At 36.9% G+C, this 17,865-nt stretch overlaps 1 protein-coding gene across 7 annotated transcripts in view; it reads left to right on the top strand.

The window, feature by feature from the left end:
* Window positions 1-17,865, top strand: part of LOC120371789 (U2 snRNP associated SURP domain containing) — a 58,035-nt gene that overhangs the window by 15,604 nt on the left and 24,566 nt on the right. For 2 of the 7 annotated variants that reach the window (XM_039488037.1, XM_039488035.1), the window contains exons 3-12: window positions 2,835-2,933; window positions 3,945-4,059; window positions 4,466-4,602; window positions 6,139-6,206; window positions 10,889-10,983; window positions 11,067-11,102; window positions 11,188-11,270; window positions 11,780-11,945; window positions 14,073-14,284; window positions 15,245-15,288. In XM_039488037.1, the coding sequence (XP_039343971.1) occupies window positions 2,835-2,933; window positions 3,945-4,059; window positions 4,466-4,602; window positions 6,139-6,206; window positions 10,889-10,983; window positions 11,067-11,102; window positions 11,188-11,270; window positions 11,780-11,945; window positions 14,073-14,284; window positions 15,245-15,288 (1,055 nt within the window). Of the gene's footprint in view, window positions 1-2,834; window positions 2,940-3,944; window positions 4,060-4,465; window positions 4,603-6,138; window positions 6,207-10,888; window positions 10,984-11,066; window positions 11,103-11,187; window positions 11,271-11,779; window positions 11,946-14,072; window positions 14,285-15,244; window positions 15,289-17,865 lie in introns of those variants that run through there. The other 5 variants (XM_039488036.1, XM_039488032.1, XM_039488038.1 and 2 more) reach the window with 4 other exon arrangements.

Genomic DNA, 17,865 nt, shown 5'->3' with positions numbered 1-17,865 from the left:
CGTTAGTCTTTGAGGTGTCCTCCCTCCCTCAATCCTGGTGCAGAGCCTTTGTATGAGTTAGAAAGACCTAGTTTGAGTTCAGTTTCAGGGTGAATTTATAGGCCTGATAGCGACAAAAATATCCTTTTCCTTTATTTTTAATTTTTTTTAATGTGATATGCTCTGAAAGTTGAGACAGTAAACCTGTGGAGCCCCTGATTCTACTTACAGTTACTTTTTAGAATACCCTTGCACTTCAAAGCTGAATCAGTGCATAGCTTAACAAAAGTTAGGGAAAAAAAACAACCAAAAAACCAATCTACAATGTTGATGATTTACAAGCAATTTTGAATCTGATAATGGAACACTTCACATTCACAGTTTCAGTCTAGTTTTGTATACTACAAATGGTGTACCACATATGGTCAGCAATTACAAACATCACTTTCATTCTGATCAGCATGCTGATATTAGGCATGTCCAGACAATCCATTCAGTTTGGGCCTGCCTACACTAAGCGAGGAAACCGTTGCAGGGATGCTGCATAAAAGGGTTGATTGTGTTGCTTGACTTTGCAACAGTTTTAGTATGTAGAATACTGATTTTTTTTTTAACGCACCCTCTTTTGATGTTTCTGAAACACAGTTCACCATCCAACTGAACTCCCGAATCACTTCTCCCATAGTGACTTGCACCTTTCAAAAGATGCAGGAGATTTTGTATGACCTCCAAATGTGAAAGGCTATATTGTGTGATGAGTTAGAAGAACTGATTGAGCCAGTCAGTGCAGGTGCAATACTTGTGACTTCCTGCTCTCACAGGGGAGAAACCACTGTAGACTGCACCAGCTCAGTTTGGCCTGGGCTAAACATTTGCTCCCCAGCTGAAATTAAAAAAACTTGTTACTAAGCTTGCTAGCCAAAAAAGATGAAGGGTGTATCATCAAGCTCAGCAGACTGTGCCAATGGTGAGAGATCCTCTATCCACCCCAAGCCTCTAGGAAGGAAGCAGGTGTTTAACAGAGTATTGATCTTTGATCTTGCTTGGCCTTTCCATCCTTTGTATCAGCCTCTTCCCTCCATGCTCCAGTCTGACTACTTAAATGGCAGTTTTCTCCTCCCTCGTTCTGTCTCAATTACTCTCCTCTTTCTGGCAACCTCTATTTTTTGGATGGGACGGTATTCCCAAATATTCAAGTACCTATCTCTTTTTATAGCTTTTCTAAGCCATATATAATTCCTGTCAGTTTTGTAGCTGCCTATAGGATTTTGAATTACAGCAAAGTTTTCCTGGGAATCATAAGGACACAAAACTGCTTTAAGACAAGTGAGCCACTTCACTTCCCAGGCCAAACTTCTCAGTGTTCAAGAGTAGTGAGCCTTTGGCCTTCTTATTCTCTTGTTCCAATTGTAGGACTCTATTCTTGTCACACATCTAGGGTGGTGCACGTATGGACACCAAGCAAGTATTATAGTTCAAGTTATTTCAAGCAATAGCTTCTTACTGTGCTTTTTCATGTTGTGTAAAAATGGCTTTGAGTAGGAAACTTCTATTAGAAGGGGTGGTAAATGGCTGAGACATTGAAATTCCTGGGAAATTCCATTCCAGACAGAAGTTTTTAAGCTAACATTTATTTTTTTTTGCTGCTGATTCTGAAATCTCTTTGGTATCATGACTAAGTTGTTCAGTTTACTCACTTTAACTTCTCACAAAGTGTGGGACCTGAGGTTGTGTGTTGCTGAGTTAGCAGTTGTTAGCATCGTGTATAAATGAGTTGATAGTTGTGGTAGGGCTTTGAAAATATTTTTGGGGGATGAAGTGTCATACCATACGTAGAGATGTTCTGGTGACTGCTGGGGATATTTTCTTTATTCCCAGATATAGATTCTTAGTTTCAATAACAAACAGAAGTCAAATTATTTAAAAATTGAGACTATTTTCTTCTATCTTTTGACTACTGGAATTTCAAAATAAGTTTGCTGTCTTGTCTCTTCTGCCCTTCCCAAACCTCCACCCTGCCCATTTCTTGGAGAAGTCCTCCCTCTCAGTGCTTTACCATCTTTCTTCAGTCAGCGAAGCAGGAGAATCCTGCATATGATCAATTATTACTATTTCAGTTGTGCAAGTGTAATTGTGCTTTGTGATCTTCCTTCTTTGATAGTCTTAAGGGGGGAGAGATTAAATTGGGAGAGGCAAGGAGAATGAGAAATTGGGGAATGAAGGCGCTGGTCCTGAAAAGTCTCAAGAATATAACTTTCCTCTGTATCTTCCCATAGCAAAAACATATATTTAAACTCCTCAGCAGTCCTTTCATTTTATTTCCATTAAAATCCTCCATCATTACTGTCTAGGATCACAAAATCATTCTTCTGGCCAAGATAATTTAATTAATTGCAACTCTTTTTCAGTGCTTGTCTGTATTTCTTAAATGGCTGCAGGGGTTGCCACTGAGTTATGGAACATATTGTTCTCCAGGTTTAAGCAAGTAGGCATCTTCGGCAGAGTCAGCGTCGTCTGACCCATGTATTGGGCTCACAGACTTTGTTAGGTTTCCCACAAGTTAGCTCAGAACATATCACAAGACCACCAGCCTAGTTCATCTAAGTTTGGATGTTAAAAGCCTCCTTCCTAGGCTATTGCTGAATAGTTTTAAATTATCAAAATATTTCAAAATTGTATTGCTGTTGGAAAACTACCTTTCCTGAGGGACAAGTCCAGGCAGACTTCAGTTTTTTTCCAAGTAACTAAACCAGATTGGGTGAGTTCTTTCAGGTAAAATGTTACTTTGGATGTTAGATTCAAATAATGAGATGCACTTAAAAATTACTTCTCTAAACATTCTGTTCCTTTTGTAGCCTCTTTTGGAAAACAAACTTAAAGCATTCAGTATTGGCAAAATGAGTGCTGCCAAGAGGACTTTAAGTAAGAAGGAACAAGAGGAGTTAAAAAAGAAGGTAATGGTAAATAGACCAGGTTTTTTTTTCTTCTTTTATATATGAAATTACCTTGTCATTATCTTATCCAAATGAAGAACTGGCAGTGAAAATAAAAATTCTGTTTCAGAGAATTGGTTGTAACTTAACTTTTTAAAAATGTAAGTAAATAATACCTTAACTGTACTAGTTTATTTCATGTGGTAATTTTAAGAATATTTGCTGCCAACTGTATTGGGGAGCACAGAAGTCTGCCTTTGAAATGGGGAAAAAAGCCAGGATAAGTCTAAATGAGAGATCAGATCCTGTGGCTTTCCTGTAAGCTTTGGGTTATGACAATCCAGCAACTGTTGTGACATTCAGTCTGTGAAATCAGTCCCCCCTTTGACCTACTATCACCTCAGGTGACTTTTCTCTTGTGTGGTTTTATGTTGTATATTATTTGACTTTAATTGCTACCAAGAGAATCAGTGGTACTGTTCTGTTTAGATATTTCAGTGCTGAAAATGTTTTATTCTACAAAATAGATTTTACTTTCAAACTAGAGATTTTTATCTTGGGAACACAGTAAATTTATGTTAAATATGGTTTGCTGCAGAAATGCACATATCTGATGTAAAATGGCTTAAGAACATATTGAAATTTGGAATTTTAGCAAAGGCCTTTAACATGTTTTAATATATTTTAACTCTACTTTTGTCTAAGGTCTTTGTAGTGTTTTTATGTTTCCCGTCTTCTTTTTAGTTCTGAAATTATAAATCATTTAAAAAAAAATCAACTCTACATTTATTAAATGAGTAATCATATTTGACTATACAAACCTAGCTGTTTGTCTCTAGTTCTTGTGTTAATAATTCTTCCCACATTCCTGCTCTGAAAAATTATCTTGTCTGAAAGTGAAATTTATATTGAATTAGAACAGGTATCATGAACTCTAGAAAATAAAAAGGAAGGTCATATAGCTGCTTAAGGTTAGATGTCTCATGGATGCTGTTTGTAAAAATAGTAAACAGATTTAACATTGGTGTGTAGGAGGATGAGAAGGCAGCTGCAGAAATTTATGAAGAATTCCTTGCTGCCTTTGAAGGAAGTGATGGTAATAAAGTGAAAACGTTTGTAAGAGGAGGAATTGTTAATGCGTCTAAAGGTAAGACTTGAATATTTTATCCCCAACAACTTCTGGTTAATTACAAAGAAAAAGGTTAGGTTTGGATTTTATTTTGTGTTTAATGAAGTACGTTGCTTACCAAAAATTTTCTTTATGCTTATAGGACGTGTTTATATAAATCATTAGCATGTTAGTGAAATTATCACTTTTTTATATTAAAAGGAAAGTGTTGGGTTTTTTTTAAACCAACTACACTTTACACATGCCTTTCCTGAGTATTACAATTGCAGAGTGTGATACTATTACAGCATTTCATTTTGATTTATAAATAACTAATTTTTTAGCTTCTGTGTTGGAGACAGAATTTCATAAATAGATTAAAAAAAACCTGATTTGGCTCATTATTATGTAGTAACTGTTAACTGAGTTCCTTTTTTAAATCCAGATGAACATGAAACAGATGAAAAACGAGGTAAAATCTACAAACCTTCAGCACGATTTTCAGATCAAAAAAATCAGCCAAATCAGCCATCCTCTAATGAGAAGCCTCCATCCCTTCTAATGATAGAAACCAAAAAGCCTGTAAGTTATTCTTCTCAAAATATTTTCTTCCTGTTTAATCCCTATTCAAAGCATTTATACACATTAACTGCATAGAGTAGTTTTATCTCCATTTTTCATATCAGAGGAACCAAGACATGATGGACATTAAGCGATTTGCCCAAACCGTATAGTAAGTCAGTGTAGAGATTAGAATGCAAAGGTCTACTAGCCCTGATGCAGAGTGGTATCCATGGCTCTCTAAAAATGGTGCTCTGTCTTGATTTTGTGCAAAAGAACTATTGTACATGCTCTAGTATTCTTTTTAATCAAGATAACTTCATCATGAATTAATACTTGGTGAATATTAAAAGAATGTTCCCAATCACTTTTGAAATATATATAGTTGGTAGCACCAGCTATTCTGAAGGTTTCAAAACAGTTTTCATTTTAACCATCTGTTTTCAGATGCGTGTAACTTTAAGAAACTTTTACCTTTTGGACTGATCTACATTTTCCATGCTTGGTCTCTGTGTCAAGGTGAATTTTTTTTGAAGCTTAAGCAAAATTCCTTCAGTTCTTTGAGTTATGACCAATAGTTTGCACGACTTGCAAGTCTTCTAAGATGAAGCACTTACTTTCTCTTTCATTTTTCTCTCTTTTCTGTCAGTTTGCATGAATATTGTTAGTTTGATTTTGTTTTGCTTTTAAAAAAACTGGAAAAAAATACAAAAACTGTTAGGGGCACATTAAGACTGTGCAACTGAACACTCAAGTCAGAAAATGTGCAAGTTAAGGTTTAACCTGCAGACTTAATGCTCTTCCTGTGTCAATCCGTTATGATAGTCTTTAACTACTTAATCATGTTTCCTAAATAGAATTCTTTCTACAATCTTTAGATATGTGTGAAGCATCTATCGCATTGTGTGCTAGTGTGGGAAAGTAACAAGTGATATTAATGCGAAACCACCCCAAACATAAAACAATATGCTGTGGATTTAGATAGTAGAGTTGGATACTAACGGACAACATAGAAGATACTTCACAATGTGCAAAGATTTTCAGTTACAAAAAAGCTACTTAGTTGCACTTCTTGAGTGCATTTTACTCCTCCCACTGAGCCCTTCACTGTCACGTTGCTGTAAAAATGTTACTGTCTGTGTAGCTCTGTAGTGAAGACTTGCCCTTAGTCACTAAGGATGTAGTTAACTTTTGTGATAAAGTGTTAAGACTGCCAAAGAGAATTACAAGATGTTAAACATGTATCTTAAGTTGTAAAGATAATGTTTGAGCATGAGAACACAATTAAAGGTTTCATTGTAATGTATAAGCACGAAGACAGAGTTAAGGTTTACATTCAACTTTAACTTTTGTATTTCCTGACTTTGTGTTCAGAGGGCTCAGCCTTAATGTTTTTAAAGGTGGGTTTTTGTCTGTGGTTCAGTCATTAGGAAACCTGTAGACCAAAGATAATATGGATTGGAAATGATCTAAAATACAGGTCACCCAAACATTTCTTTGACAAACCATTCATTGTATGTTCTTCTGAAATATTGGCTGATGTATCCTTTATTTTAGCCTTTGAAGAAGGGGGAGAAAGAAAAGAAAAAGAGCAATTTAGAACTCTTCAAAGAAGAACTAAAACAGTAAGTTTGAATGTGCATGGGATGCTATAATAAATTAGCAAAAATGGCACAAATGTTTGAATTTTCCCCTCTTACAGAGCTCAAACCAGGGCTCAGATCAGGGTCTCAAACACTTGAGTGTTATGCCAACAAAGTGCATGGCATCCACTCGCCCTTTGGGGGAAGTCAGATTTCAATGTTAGTAGCCAAAGAGTTTGGCTCTTTTTAAGCATGCTGGCAAGCACTCTTAAGGCCCATGTGCCAAATGGATTACACTGAGTATGTGCAGACAGAGAAGCCAACAGGGTTTGTTGCCTTAAAACTTTCACAGCAAATAGATTACTCAAGGGGATAAGCAGTAAGCCTTTGACCTTTACTAACTTGCCAGTGTCAGTTTGAGTCCTAAAATGGGCTAATGTCTGGAAAATGTTGTAAGTCACAAAACGTCTAAAAATATTAAAATGTCTGTTGGATTTTTGTTTTATTTTGGGGGAATGCAATTCCCCCCCCCCCCTTAAAAAAGATGTGAATGCTGGCTGATGGGCAGGGGAGCATTCTTGGGGGTGGAGAACTGGGAGGAATGGAGTGAAAGGGGTTTGGGGCTGGATCATGAGGGGAGGGATAAATGGGGTTAGGTGGGAGCTCAGGTGAGGGACACTGGGAAAAGAAGATGGGGGTAAGTTGCAGGTAGACTGGTATGTATTCGAATATCCACAGATACAGTTAGAGCCCTGCAAATCCTGCAGATTCCTGCTTTATATGTTTCAGGGAATAGTAGGGGTCAGGGAGACACCAATCTTTTCTCAAATGCTTAAAGTTACTGTAGCTATCATTTAATAAAATTACAAAGTTATTGGGAAACTGACCGTATCTGAGATTTCTCTCATTGGCTCTGTTAGCAACCACACACTCCAAACATTTCAAAGCATGACCATTATTCCCATTCCGCTGCAAGAAATTGTGCTGGAGTAAGAGGGACACAGCACTTAGGAATCACATAGGAAAGGGCGAACAGTGCGCTGTGACTTGGAAAACCTGGGCGCTCTATTTGTTTTGTCATTGGCCTGCTTGGGTGACTTTGGCCAACTCACTTCACCTTTCTGTGCCTCAGTTTCCCCATCACTATAAAGTGAATAATGTTTACCTCCTTGCGATCTAGGGATAGCGTATCTAAGAGTTAGGTATAATTTTCATTACTGGTCCATGGGTAATTAATCTGTCATTAACTGCACACCTGTGTGGTAATTACAGCTGCCTAAATGACTGCTAACTTCTACCAACAATATTTCTTATGCTGTTAAAAACACTGGGCAATTAAATGGGAAAAAACCTTAGTGAACCCAGAGGTCAGGATATCTGTCTATAGCTCGTGCCATTCCAGAGCGTCGAGTTCAGCAAAAGTCAAACTAGTGAAAACTAGGAAATACAGAGTTAAGGTACTGGCCCATGCAATCTTAACTTTGTCGTCTTTGAGCCATTTTCCATTAAGTCCATAACACGCACACTCATGGTCTGCCTTTGCTCTGTATGTTTCCTATGCTCTTGTACTTAGACAACTCCACAGAGAGAACACCATATCTATTAGATTTTACAATTCCTTCAACCCCTTTTATTCCCCTTTCACGCTTGTGCACGCAAATCCATTAAACACTCTACTTTCACTTACCCTTCATTCATCCCATACCTAATTGCTGACAATCTCCAAGGGGACTACTGTGCATCATTAGTGACACAACTCAGTGCTGAAATGAGACCTACTGGATTTCTGAAGGTACATATGCACCTCTTTCCTTTGATCTCACACACAGGATTTGGGGAGAGGGGTCACATATACCCATAAAATGTCATGTCCCCCCCCCCCCCCCGATAACTTCATATCACAATCATAACTCTTCCACGCTGTGCCAACGAATTCCTTAACCATTCAATATGGCTATACCTCCAGAGTGAATGCAGCTGGGGTTCATGCAGATGCCTATTGCTAGCTCCAGGGGGCAGAGTTAAGGTTGAATGGGTGTGTACCCTAACTCTGCATATCCTGTTTTTCACAAGTTTGAGTTTTACCGAACTTGATGTTCTGGAAGGGCACAAGCTTTTGTTGGATAGCCTTAAATCTGGGATAACAGAATCATGGTGGGTTTTTTTTTGTTTGTTTTTTTTTTTTACTTTATGCTGGTGTTCTTGCTGCTCCACCACCTCTGGGACTGAATTGGTCATAGCAGCAATGATAAGTGTTTGCAAAAAAAAAAAAAAAAAATCCTATTGTCAGACTCAACATTAGTTCGAAGTCTCTGCTAAAATGATCACTAAAACTGTTAACAGTGTTGACACTTAAACCTTTCTCTTTAGGGTTGAATCTGTCAGAGCTCTTTCAGTTTGTGTGATTATGGCCTTTGAAACTGTGCACTATTGCCTTCCTAGTTGGAAGGATATCCTTCTAACTAGAAAGGTTAGAAATGTAATTCAGCTTAAAATAAGACCTAAATTTTGCAAAAGATAGTAAAAATACAAAACTCTGTGTGGAGAACCTAAATTCCACAACATGTCTGAAGTATTTCCAGGGACTAGCAATGAGTAATATTAATTAAGGGTGCTTTTGCGGATGACCCAGGATGACTACTTTTGGATCAGTTAGCTGCTCTTGCAGTTTAAAGGGTAAGTAGAGATCAGAGTTTGGATTGGATCAACCAACCACCAACATTATACTTCATTATCCAGCTAGAAAAACTGGGATCAGGGCATCCTCTGTTTTGCTAGATTGCTCTCAGTGCAACTTCCATTCAAAAGAAGGAACTTAAGCTTTTTTGCTCTTCCTATTACTTGAAAATGAGCCACTGGGTACCTTCAAGAGTGAGTACTACTTTTTATCATACTGTCACTGGTTATATTATGTATGGAAACTGAAGCAAAATGATCAGATACTATAAAGGAAGAGGAAGTTGAGGCTTCTCTTTTCACTCTCTAAGGATCCAAAGAAACAACATGTATTTCAGTAGTAGATTTGTTCTCCTTCCTGTGTATCGGAATAATGAATAACAAAGTATTTGATTGTGTCAGTGTCTCTTACACTATGGCCAAAGGAACTGTGGAGTGATCGTGGTAATGAAAGATTTCAGTTTTTTCAGTGAAGATTGAATACAAAAGCAGTTTAGTCTAAACAAACCAAAACAAGAAAATTCTGTGGCTGAGCTTTGCACATATCTCATTGTCTATGCCGAGGACTTCATGTCCCATGGACCAGAGGTAATTTATATACTTCTGAGTGTTGCCTGTGATCTCTGGTTTTATTAGATGACTTGTGGAGCATAGTATTTTGGAGAGTGGGGTTAGGAGGCGTTAGCTTCTCTGTGTGTGCTTGTGTGCTGAGATCATGGATCTTAGCTGGGGGATAGAGCAGATTGTAGCTGAAGGGAAAACAGTCAAAATATCTTATCTTTGGATAAGAAGGTGTGCAAAGGAGGGCAGGATGGTCTGGGAGGGTGGGGGATTGAAGGGCGTTTTTATGAACCTAATTGAAGAGCAACAGTCAATCTACAGTTCAGATATTTTTTTTAATGAATGGAATTGTTCTTTAAAAACAGAAAAAAAGGTCTTTTATAACTGAGTACAGAATCCTCTGGAGAGAGTCTGAAAACAAGGTAGACTCTTTATATCAGTGGTGGGCAACCTGTGGTCCGCGCACTGCATGCGGCTCGTGAGGGTAATCTGCTGGTGGGCCACAAGACAGTTTGTTTACATTGACCAGAAACGGCAAACCGTGGCCACTGGGAGCCTGTTTCCGGCCAATGTAGACAAACTGTCTTGCCACCCACCAGTGGATTACCCTCACGGGCCGCAGGTTGCCCACCACTGCTCTATATCACAGATAATAAAATACCTGTATGCCATGATATTACATGTTTTGTTTTGGTAAGGTAGGATAGGTGAAAAGGACACCTGGGAGTCTTGTGGGCTTGATAATTGATATAGAGACATTGGGTTATAAATCCACAGATAGCCCTTGTTGATAGTGACCAAACTTTATTACTATCTCATGGCTAGTTTGTGTATATGAAATGAATTGGTGGTCTTATTCTAGCTCCTAAAACACAGATACCTACATTAAGAAAAATCACTACATTCAGCAAAACTTCCAATGATTGAATATTAATTTGTGTGACATTAGTGCCAAGAGGCCCCAACTGAGATTGGAGCCTCATTGTGCTGTGTGCAGTACACAACATGAGAACAGGTCCTACACCAAAGAGCTTACAATCTAAATTTAGACAAGACCGAGAAAAGGTAGGAGAGGAAAACAAGTACAGAGAGGTGAAGTGACTTGCCAGAGACGCATGGTAGGTCAGTGGCGGAGCAGGGCACAGAACCCAGGTCTCCTGATTTTTTTTTCAGACCGGTGCCCTAGACCTTGATCTTGTAAATTGAACAACTTCTTGCACCTACAGGTGGCCCATCCAGGTTGGGGTAACAGCACACTAGGGGGGTGAAATGGGGAAGATTACATTTACGACTATTTGAGTTGTCCCATTTCTGTGGCTAAGTGGAAAACTGGCAATTTGATACTTTTTACTGCCACTAACTTCATTTTAAAATGACTGCTAAAATGACTAAAGAATCATATTTTGGAAGATATTATTTGAAAAATTGTTTATTAGGAATAACTTTGAATTGTAGATAATTGCTACCTGTATTTAACATTTTTGTAGAATTCAAGAGGAGCGTGATGAAAGGCATAAAACAAAAGGTAGATTAAGTCGTTTTGAGCCACCCCAGTCAGATTCAGATGGCCAGCGCCGTTCCAGTAAGTAATCATTATTTTATTATGTTTGTTTGTTTGTTTTATAAAGTGTATAGACTAAATATACATAATCTCTTTTTATATAGTGGATGCTCCTTCAAGAAGAAACAGATCTTCTGGTGGTAATATAGATTCTTTTTTCATTTAGTACCATATTGTGTCACTTTAATTAATGTTTGGGTTATAATAATCTTCTCTTCATTTTAGTACTGGATGATTACGCACCAGGTTCACATGATGTTGGAGATCCAAGCACAACGAATTTGTACCTTGGAAACATTAATCCTCAGGTAAGGTTGGATGTAGCCATGTAATTAAGAGCAGGAGTTACATTGGATCCAGTTGAACTCTTTCAGTAATTTGCTGTAGATTTTTATCTCAGTGAAATTTTGTTTTATGGTGGCTAATTATGATTATGGACTAAACACTTAACATTTTTCACTAATATATAATACTTTATGGCACTGTAGAGATCCGGGTTTAGATATTTTAATACTGAGGGTAGGGCATTCTCCGTGGAAGCATTTCTGCTATAGAACTCCTTGCTGGAAAAGATCAGGCTGAGGTGAAGCCTGACTGTGGTTGGGTCAGAATATGAGATGTTCCTTTTCAAGAGAGCCTTCCCCATAGAATATCACCCATAAACAGCACCACCCTGAAAACTCCCAAGCATCTACATAATCTCCTGTTTTTTTCAGAGAATTGAGAGAAATAATATCACTACACTTAGATATCAAGGTGATATAGGTGCCTTAGAAAAACTGTAACTGGATGCTAATTCTGGTTTATTTTCCTATAGATGAATGAAGAGATGTTATGTCAAGAATTTGGGCGTTTTGGACCATTAGCTAGTGTTAAAATTATGTGGCCAAGAACCGATGAGGAAAGAGCAAGAGAGAGGAACTGTGGTTTTGTTGCCTTTATGAACAGGAGAGATGCTGAACGAGCATTAAAGAATTTAAATGGTAAACGGGACTTTAAATTGTGTCTGGTCATAATTACCTTTTAGGGGAGGCCTGAAATATAAGTTTGGGAGACATGTATCTTAGAATTAAGTTCTTTCAAAGTGAAATTATGGAAAATATTGTGTGTCATAGAAAAGGTGGAAACTTAACCATATTTTTATTTCATTTTTACTTGCTAGTGCAGTTTGAAACACCTTTTGAAAAGTCTTACAATGGTTTCCTTTCCTCTGAGAGTGGAAATAGTTTTTTTCGGAGGGTATGAGGGATACTACTATATTATAAACTATTATTTTTGCAGAGGGTGGGAGATATACTACTATATTATAATAGTTTAAATGGATACCAGTGAATTGGTTATTTTTGGTAAATTATTAAAGCTGTGTGAATTGAGGCCAGGTCTATACTTAAAACTTGTGCTGGTATAGTAATATTGATTAGGGTTGTGATATTTTTACATCATTTTTATATTGCCAGATGCAGGTACACTTGCAAAAAAGTGTTTTGATGGTGTAGCTTATTTCATTTGGGGAAATGGTATAACTATACAGTGAAAGCACACTCTTGCTGATATTAGCATATCTACTCTAGTGAATGTACAGCAGCACAACTGTACTGATGCAAGTGCACTGCTGTAAGATTGCTTATGTAACCACTCTGTGCCAATGGGAGAGAGCTCTCCCGTGGACATCATAAAACCACCTAAACGAGAGGCAGTATCTATGTTGGCAGGAGAGCGTTGACTGTGCACACGAGCACTTATGCTGGCGAAACTTAAGTCGCTCGGTTGTGGTTTTTTCACACCCTCAGCAACATAAGTTTTGCTGACATAAGGGGTAGTGCAGACTTGGCCTAGGTTACTAGTATGGTACCACTGTATTGGCAAATATTTTTTTTTAGTGTAGACTAGGCCTAAAATAAAGCTGTATAGACTATTTTATAGCTCATCAATTTGAGTTGAGTATTAGAATCAATTGAATTTAACACAGCGATCATAAAGTTTTAGACGATGCACAAACCTTGTGCTGTAATACTGGCAAGGGATAAAGAGAAGAATCTGCCAAGTGAAGATACAACATAAACCTTGAAAGAAAAAGTACTTATTAAAGTACTGCTTTTATGTAGGGGGATGAGGGGAAAGGCTTTCTCTCCAGCCCACATTTCCATTTTTGTTGTTGCAAGTGAGTGTAGTATGATTAATACATTTTCACTTGGATTAAGGAAGATATGACCAGCGGTAGAACGGCTAATTGTGATTGCTTTCGTTTTGCCACTATGACTGCTAGTGGTTGCTTTGAAGTTGAAAGTTCCCAGAGGGCATTCTGGCAGAATTTTTTGGATAATGAAGAGATCATGCTCTAAAAGTGCATTTAAAATTTGAGTGTACAATATTGATTTGCACTCATTAAACTGTTTATCTCTGAATAAAATGTCAGATTTTTTTTTAAACATGGTAGTTATTTATCCAAACTGGGATAAATATTTATAAATATTTAACTATTTTTATTGTTCTTGCTTTATATACTTCCTGTTTTGTAATGAGGGCTTCTTACCTTCCCTGTATCCTACATTCATACTATCTTTGGCCTTCCTTAAGGAGTAGCTTGTTGTTTAATGTTTAATATTCATTTCAGAACTTCCATATGGAGAAAACTAGTATTTGGAAAGCTAATATTTGCTCAAGTGTTACCATTCTGACAATGTAGTATGCTGACCATGTTTCATACTGTTTTATATGGATTGTGGAACAGCATTCAGCTGTGGATCAGCCAAAATGATTGGCAGCTGTGCTCAGACATGGTGAAATAGACCAGGGCTTGGAGACTGGAGTATTAAGCTTCAGTATATATGCAAAGAACCTATGATTACCTTGGATCTTGTTGATTCTTTAAAAATTCAAGTTATGTGCACTGTACTCTCCTGAAGGCATACTTTGAAACCCTCCCCAAAAAAAAAAAAGTATGTAGTGGGCTTTGGTATGGTGTAACCTGCAGTTTTGGTATAATCTTACCATACAGTTTACAGTTAAGATTAACCTTACCCAGGCCCCAAAGCCGCAATGAAACATTGCAAACAGTGGCACAACTTTGATTTGGCTTTCAGTTTAACTATAACCTTTCACTTTTGCAGGCAAGATGATTATGTCCTTTGAAATGAAGCTAGGTTGGGGCAAAGCTGTACCGATTCCACCACACCCAATATACATTCCACCTTCCATGATGGAACACACCCTCCCACCACCTCCATCAGGACTGCCTTTTAACGCTCAGCCTAGAGAGAGATTGAAGAACCCTAATGCTCCAATGTTACCACCCCCAAAAAACAAGGAGGATTTTGAGAAGGTAACTTAAAAATGTACCCTGGGCCATATCTAATTTATAAATATTAAATCTATGGTAGTCTTTTTCAATGGCTTTATAGAATTGCATTGTTCAGTCTGTTTCTGGCGGCCCTTAGCTACACAAACTGAGCTGTTCCCTGCCTTAGCCTAAGGGACTTTTATCCCTGAGGCATTGTCTGAGTACATTAGGCCATGGTATTGGGCCTTGTCTTATTTTCATTACTCTTTTAAATCTGGCCATCATTTTCCCCCTCCAAGCTCCCTGGGTTTTTTTCCTCCTACGTCCCCCCTTTTGTAAGCTGCCAAATTTGCAGTATCTAAATTATTTCCTTTAAAGCAAATGCTACACTTGAATTCAGATAGCTTAATTTTTACACTAGAATGAGCTCATAAAATAGTTCTTCTGTCTAGATGGCTGCTAGTAAGTTCATATATTGAGTCAGTATTTGAGGATAGTTCAGAATATTTTCAGAGGTTTTTAGAACATTAGCTATGACAGTAAAAATGAAGGGTAAGTATTTTTTTTAAACACAAACCAATTTGATTTACATTTGTAAGAAATTGTTGATTCTTTAATGAATGACACTTTAATGATAGGGTTATTTTTTAAAAGGCTTGGGAACAGAGTAGCAAAAATCAGTATGAGCCAGGTCAAATAGTTGAGAATTGTTTCATAAATTAAAACTCCTTAATTATTCTCAGTGTAGTACTTACTCAGTGCATTGATGTGCATTCCGACAGGAATGTTCTACTACTTCGCACTTAGTGAACTTTTGTGATTCACTGAACACAACCATCTGCTTTTTATGTAATTGCTTAGTTATAACTTTCCAGCAGTGATTGCCTGCAAATCTTGTGATAGATGTGTAGTATTTTCAATGCATATGTATATTTTTGCTTGTTACTTGTTAACAATACTCACATATTCTATGTTTATTATCTGATGTGACTTCATATACAGACTCTGTCGCAAGCCATAGTCAAAGTGGTTATCCCAACAGAAAGGTACATGTTTTTCTTTATTATTACTGATCTAAATATAGAAAATATCCCCTTCGGAATTTTAAAGAAAAATTGTGATGTTGAGGAAAAGGTAATGGCTTGACTGAGCAATGGTTCTTTCATACTACTTATAATGGAAATTCATTTGTTTTTACAGTCTATATTTCACATTTAATATTTACCTCAGCAGTTTTTGGTGGAGAATAGCAGAATTATGATTCTCAGCAGCCAGAGTTGAATACTAGGGTATAGTTTGTGTAATTTAATCAGAGAACATTTGTCTAAGAAGTATTTAAGATTAGTGATAATTTTGTAGGTCTTGCCATTAACACCTGGATACTTTAGGGCTATAACATTTCTGTATCTAATATAGTACTGCTTTATTTTCTGAATTATGAACATATAACTCAGAACTCTGGTTCAGCTGACCCTATTAATTGAGCTTTAAGTTACCCTTTTAAAAAAATTTACACACAGCAGTCAACTAGATATGTAATCAGGAGGAAAAGGGTGTTCTGTAATGCAAGGAGTATGTATTTAATTTTGGCCTTACATTAGTGGTAGAAGCATTGATGTAGGTATACCCTTGCTCAGTTAAGCTAAAACCTTTTCCCAAACATAGGAACACAACACTGTTTTTAAAAGTAAATAACACAAAAGAATACCAAATTCTCTTTGACATTGGCCTTGGTGAGCAACACCAGCTGAACTGTCTGCGGCAGCGGGGGACCAGGAAAACATCATGGGATGGATTGGGAAAGTATACAGTTTTTGACCAGACATTGGTACGATCGGCTCCAATAAATGTGGTTTTATTGTAACTGAAAGACATTTTTTGTTGGCCAACTTAAGATAATTGACATTTTTAAATAATGCACTTTAAACTATCATCCTTTTGTACTACACTGTTTTTATTGTCATAAAATAGCCCCCCCCTTTTTTTTAATAAAGGCTTTTGTAAAAATATTTTAAGGCAGTAGTATAAACATTTTACAGTATACACAAATGCAGTGGTAATTTTGCTAAATTTCAGGGTGATGCAACTTTTGAATAGTGATGCGGGATAATTATAGTGGCCTGCAGGGATTTGCCTGTAAAATCAGATTTAGAAAGATTTATTACATAGTAAAGCAAGTATTAAACTAGGAATGTGTGTGGTGCAACTAGCTTTCAGAGAAGGGTATGCTCCCATTTTATGTATTGCAGCATTTTGAAAGCTCATGTGGTAAGGAGTACTCATCACATATTAACTGAACTGTATTAGAAAATAACTTTAAATTCAACGTTTTTAGCTTCCTGTTGGTAACTTGATTGAAGTGACATCAGTGGTGCCAGTAGTGGGAAAATACAATACAATGTCCCTATTGTGCAAACATTTAATTTATGTGATTGATTTCAATGGGACTACTCACATGATTACAGATAACATGTAAATATCTGCAAGATCAGGGGCCTAAGATTGTAAAGCCAGTTTCCTTCCTGTTCATTTGAACAATATTTAATATTGCGCATATGTTAGTTTAAACACTGAAGATTTTCTGTTTGCATTTTCATTGTTTTGCAAGAGAAACTGGTTTTCAAGTATTGGATTCTCACTGTAGGTATTAGAAGTGATATGACTTTTTCAGAAGTGTGATGTGCTAAATCTTTCATCATATTCAGTCTTGCAATTAGGACTGGATATATTTCTAAAAACATTCTTTTGTTCAATCACAAGTTAATGGACTTGATAATGGAGTTGCTAGGTAAACTTCCATGGCTGTGTTATGCAGGAAGTTGGTTTAGATGATCACAGTGATCCCTTCTGGCCGTAAAAATCTGAGATTATTATCAGCATCAGGAGGCTTGAAAGTCTAATTGTAATTTTACACTATTTTCAAATACAGTTAGTTTGCACATTCCGAAACATTCTTGCTACTTGGACTTTCAAAACACGGCACTGAATAAAATGGCTTGCAGAATTACTTTGAGTATGTTCTCTGCAGAATGTTTCCAAGATTGTCAGATGTATTAGTATGCAAAAGACCCCTGAGTTCTAGGTAGGGCTTAATTGAAGTACTGCCTTTGGTCTTTTGTGTGATATATGAAGGAAATGTAGTCCTATTAATAATTAATACATAATTCAGACCATTTGCCAATTTCTAAAGCTATAGGGACAGATTTTGTTTCTTTAGTCTTAAATATTTTTTTCATTACATTCTTTAGTTTTGTGGGAAAAAAATTGTCCGCTTAAGAACTTTACATCTGTGAGAGCTTTGAACTATTAAGATGGTAAAAAATAAAATAGTAATTACCTAGTAATCATATTAAGCACTTTGGTACATGGAGACACAAATGAAGTAATTCTGTATCTTCTTTTATGAACAGTTACCAAATTTTAAACATAACACTTTATGGGTTATAACCTAATTTGGGGTCACTGAAAGGGAAATGTGCGTACAATGTTCAAAGAGCCAATATCCTTTTGTTTTGCTTTAAATAACTCATATGAGGTAAAAACACAAACCAGCTAAAAGTAAAGCTGCATTTGTTTTGCTTGCACCATATCTGAAATACTTACATCATGAAGCCTTTCATTGA

Source organism: Mauremys reevesii, linkage group 9 (genome assembly GCF_016161935.1).
Source record: "Mauremys reevesii isolate NIE-2019 linkage group 9, ASM1616193v1, whole genome shotgun sequence".
NCBI classification, from domain to species: domain Eukaryota; kingdom Metazoa; phylum Chordata; order Testudines; family Geoemydidae; genus Mauremys; species Mauremys reevesii.
Note: the sequence above shows the minus strand (reverse complement) of the source record. Positions and strands in the feature narration are given on the sequence as shown.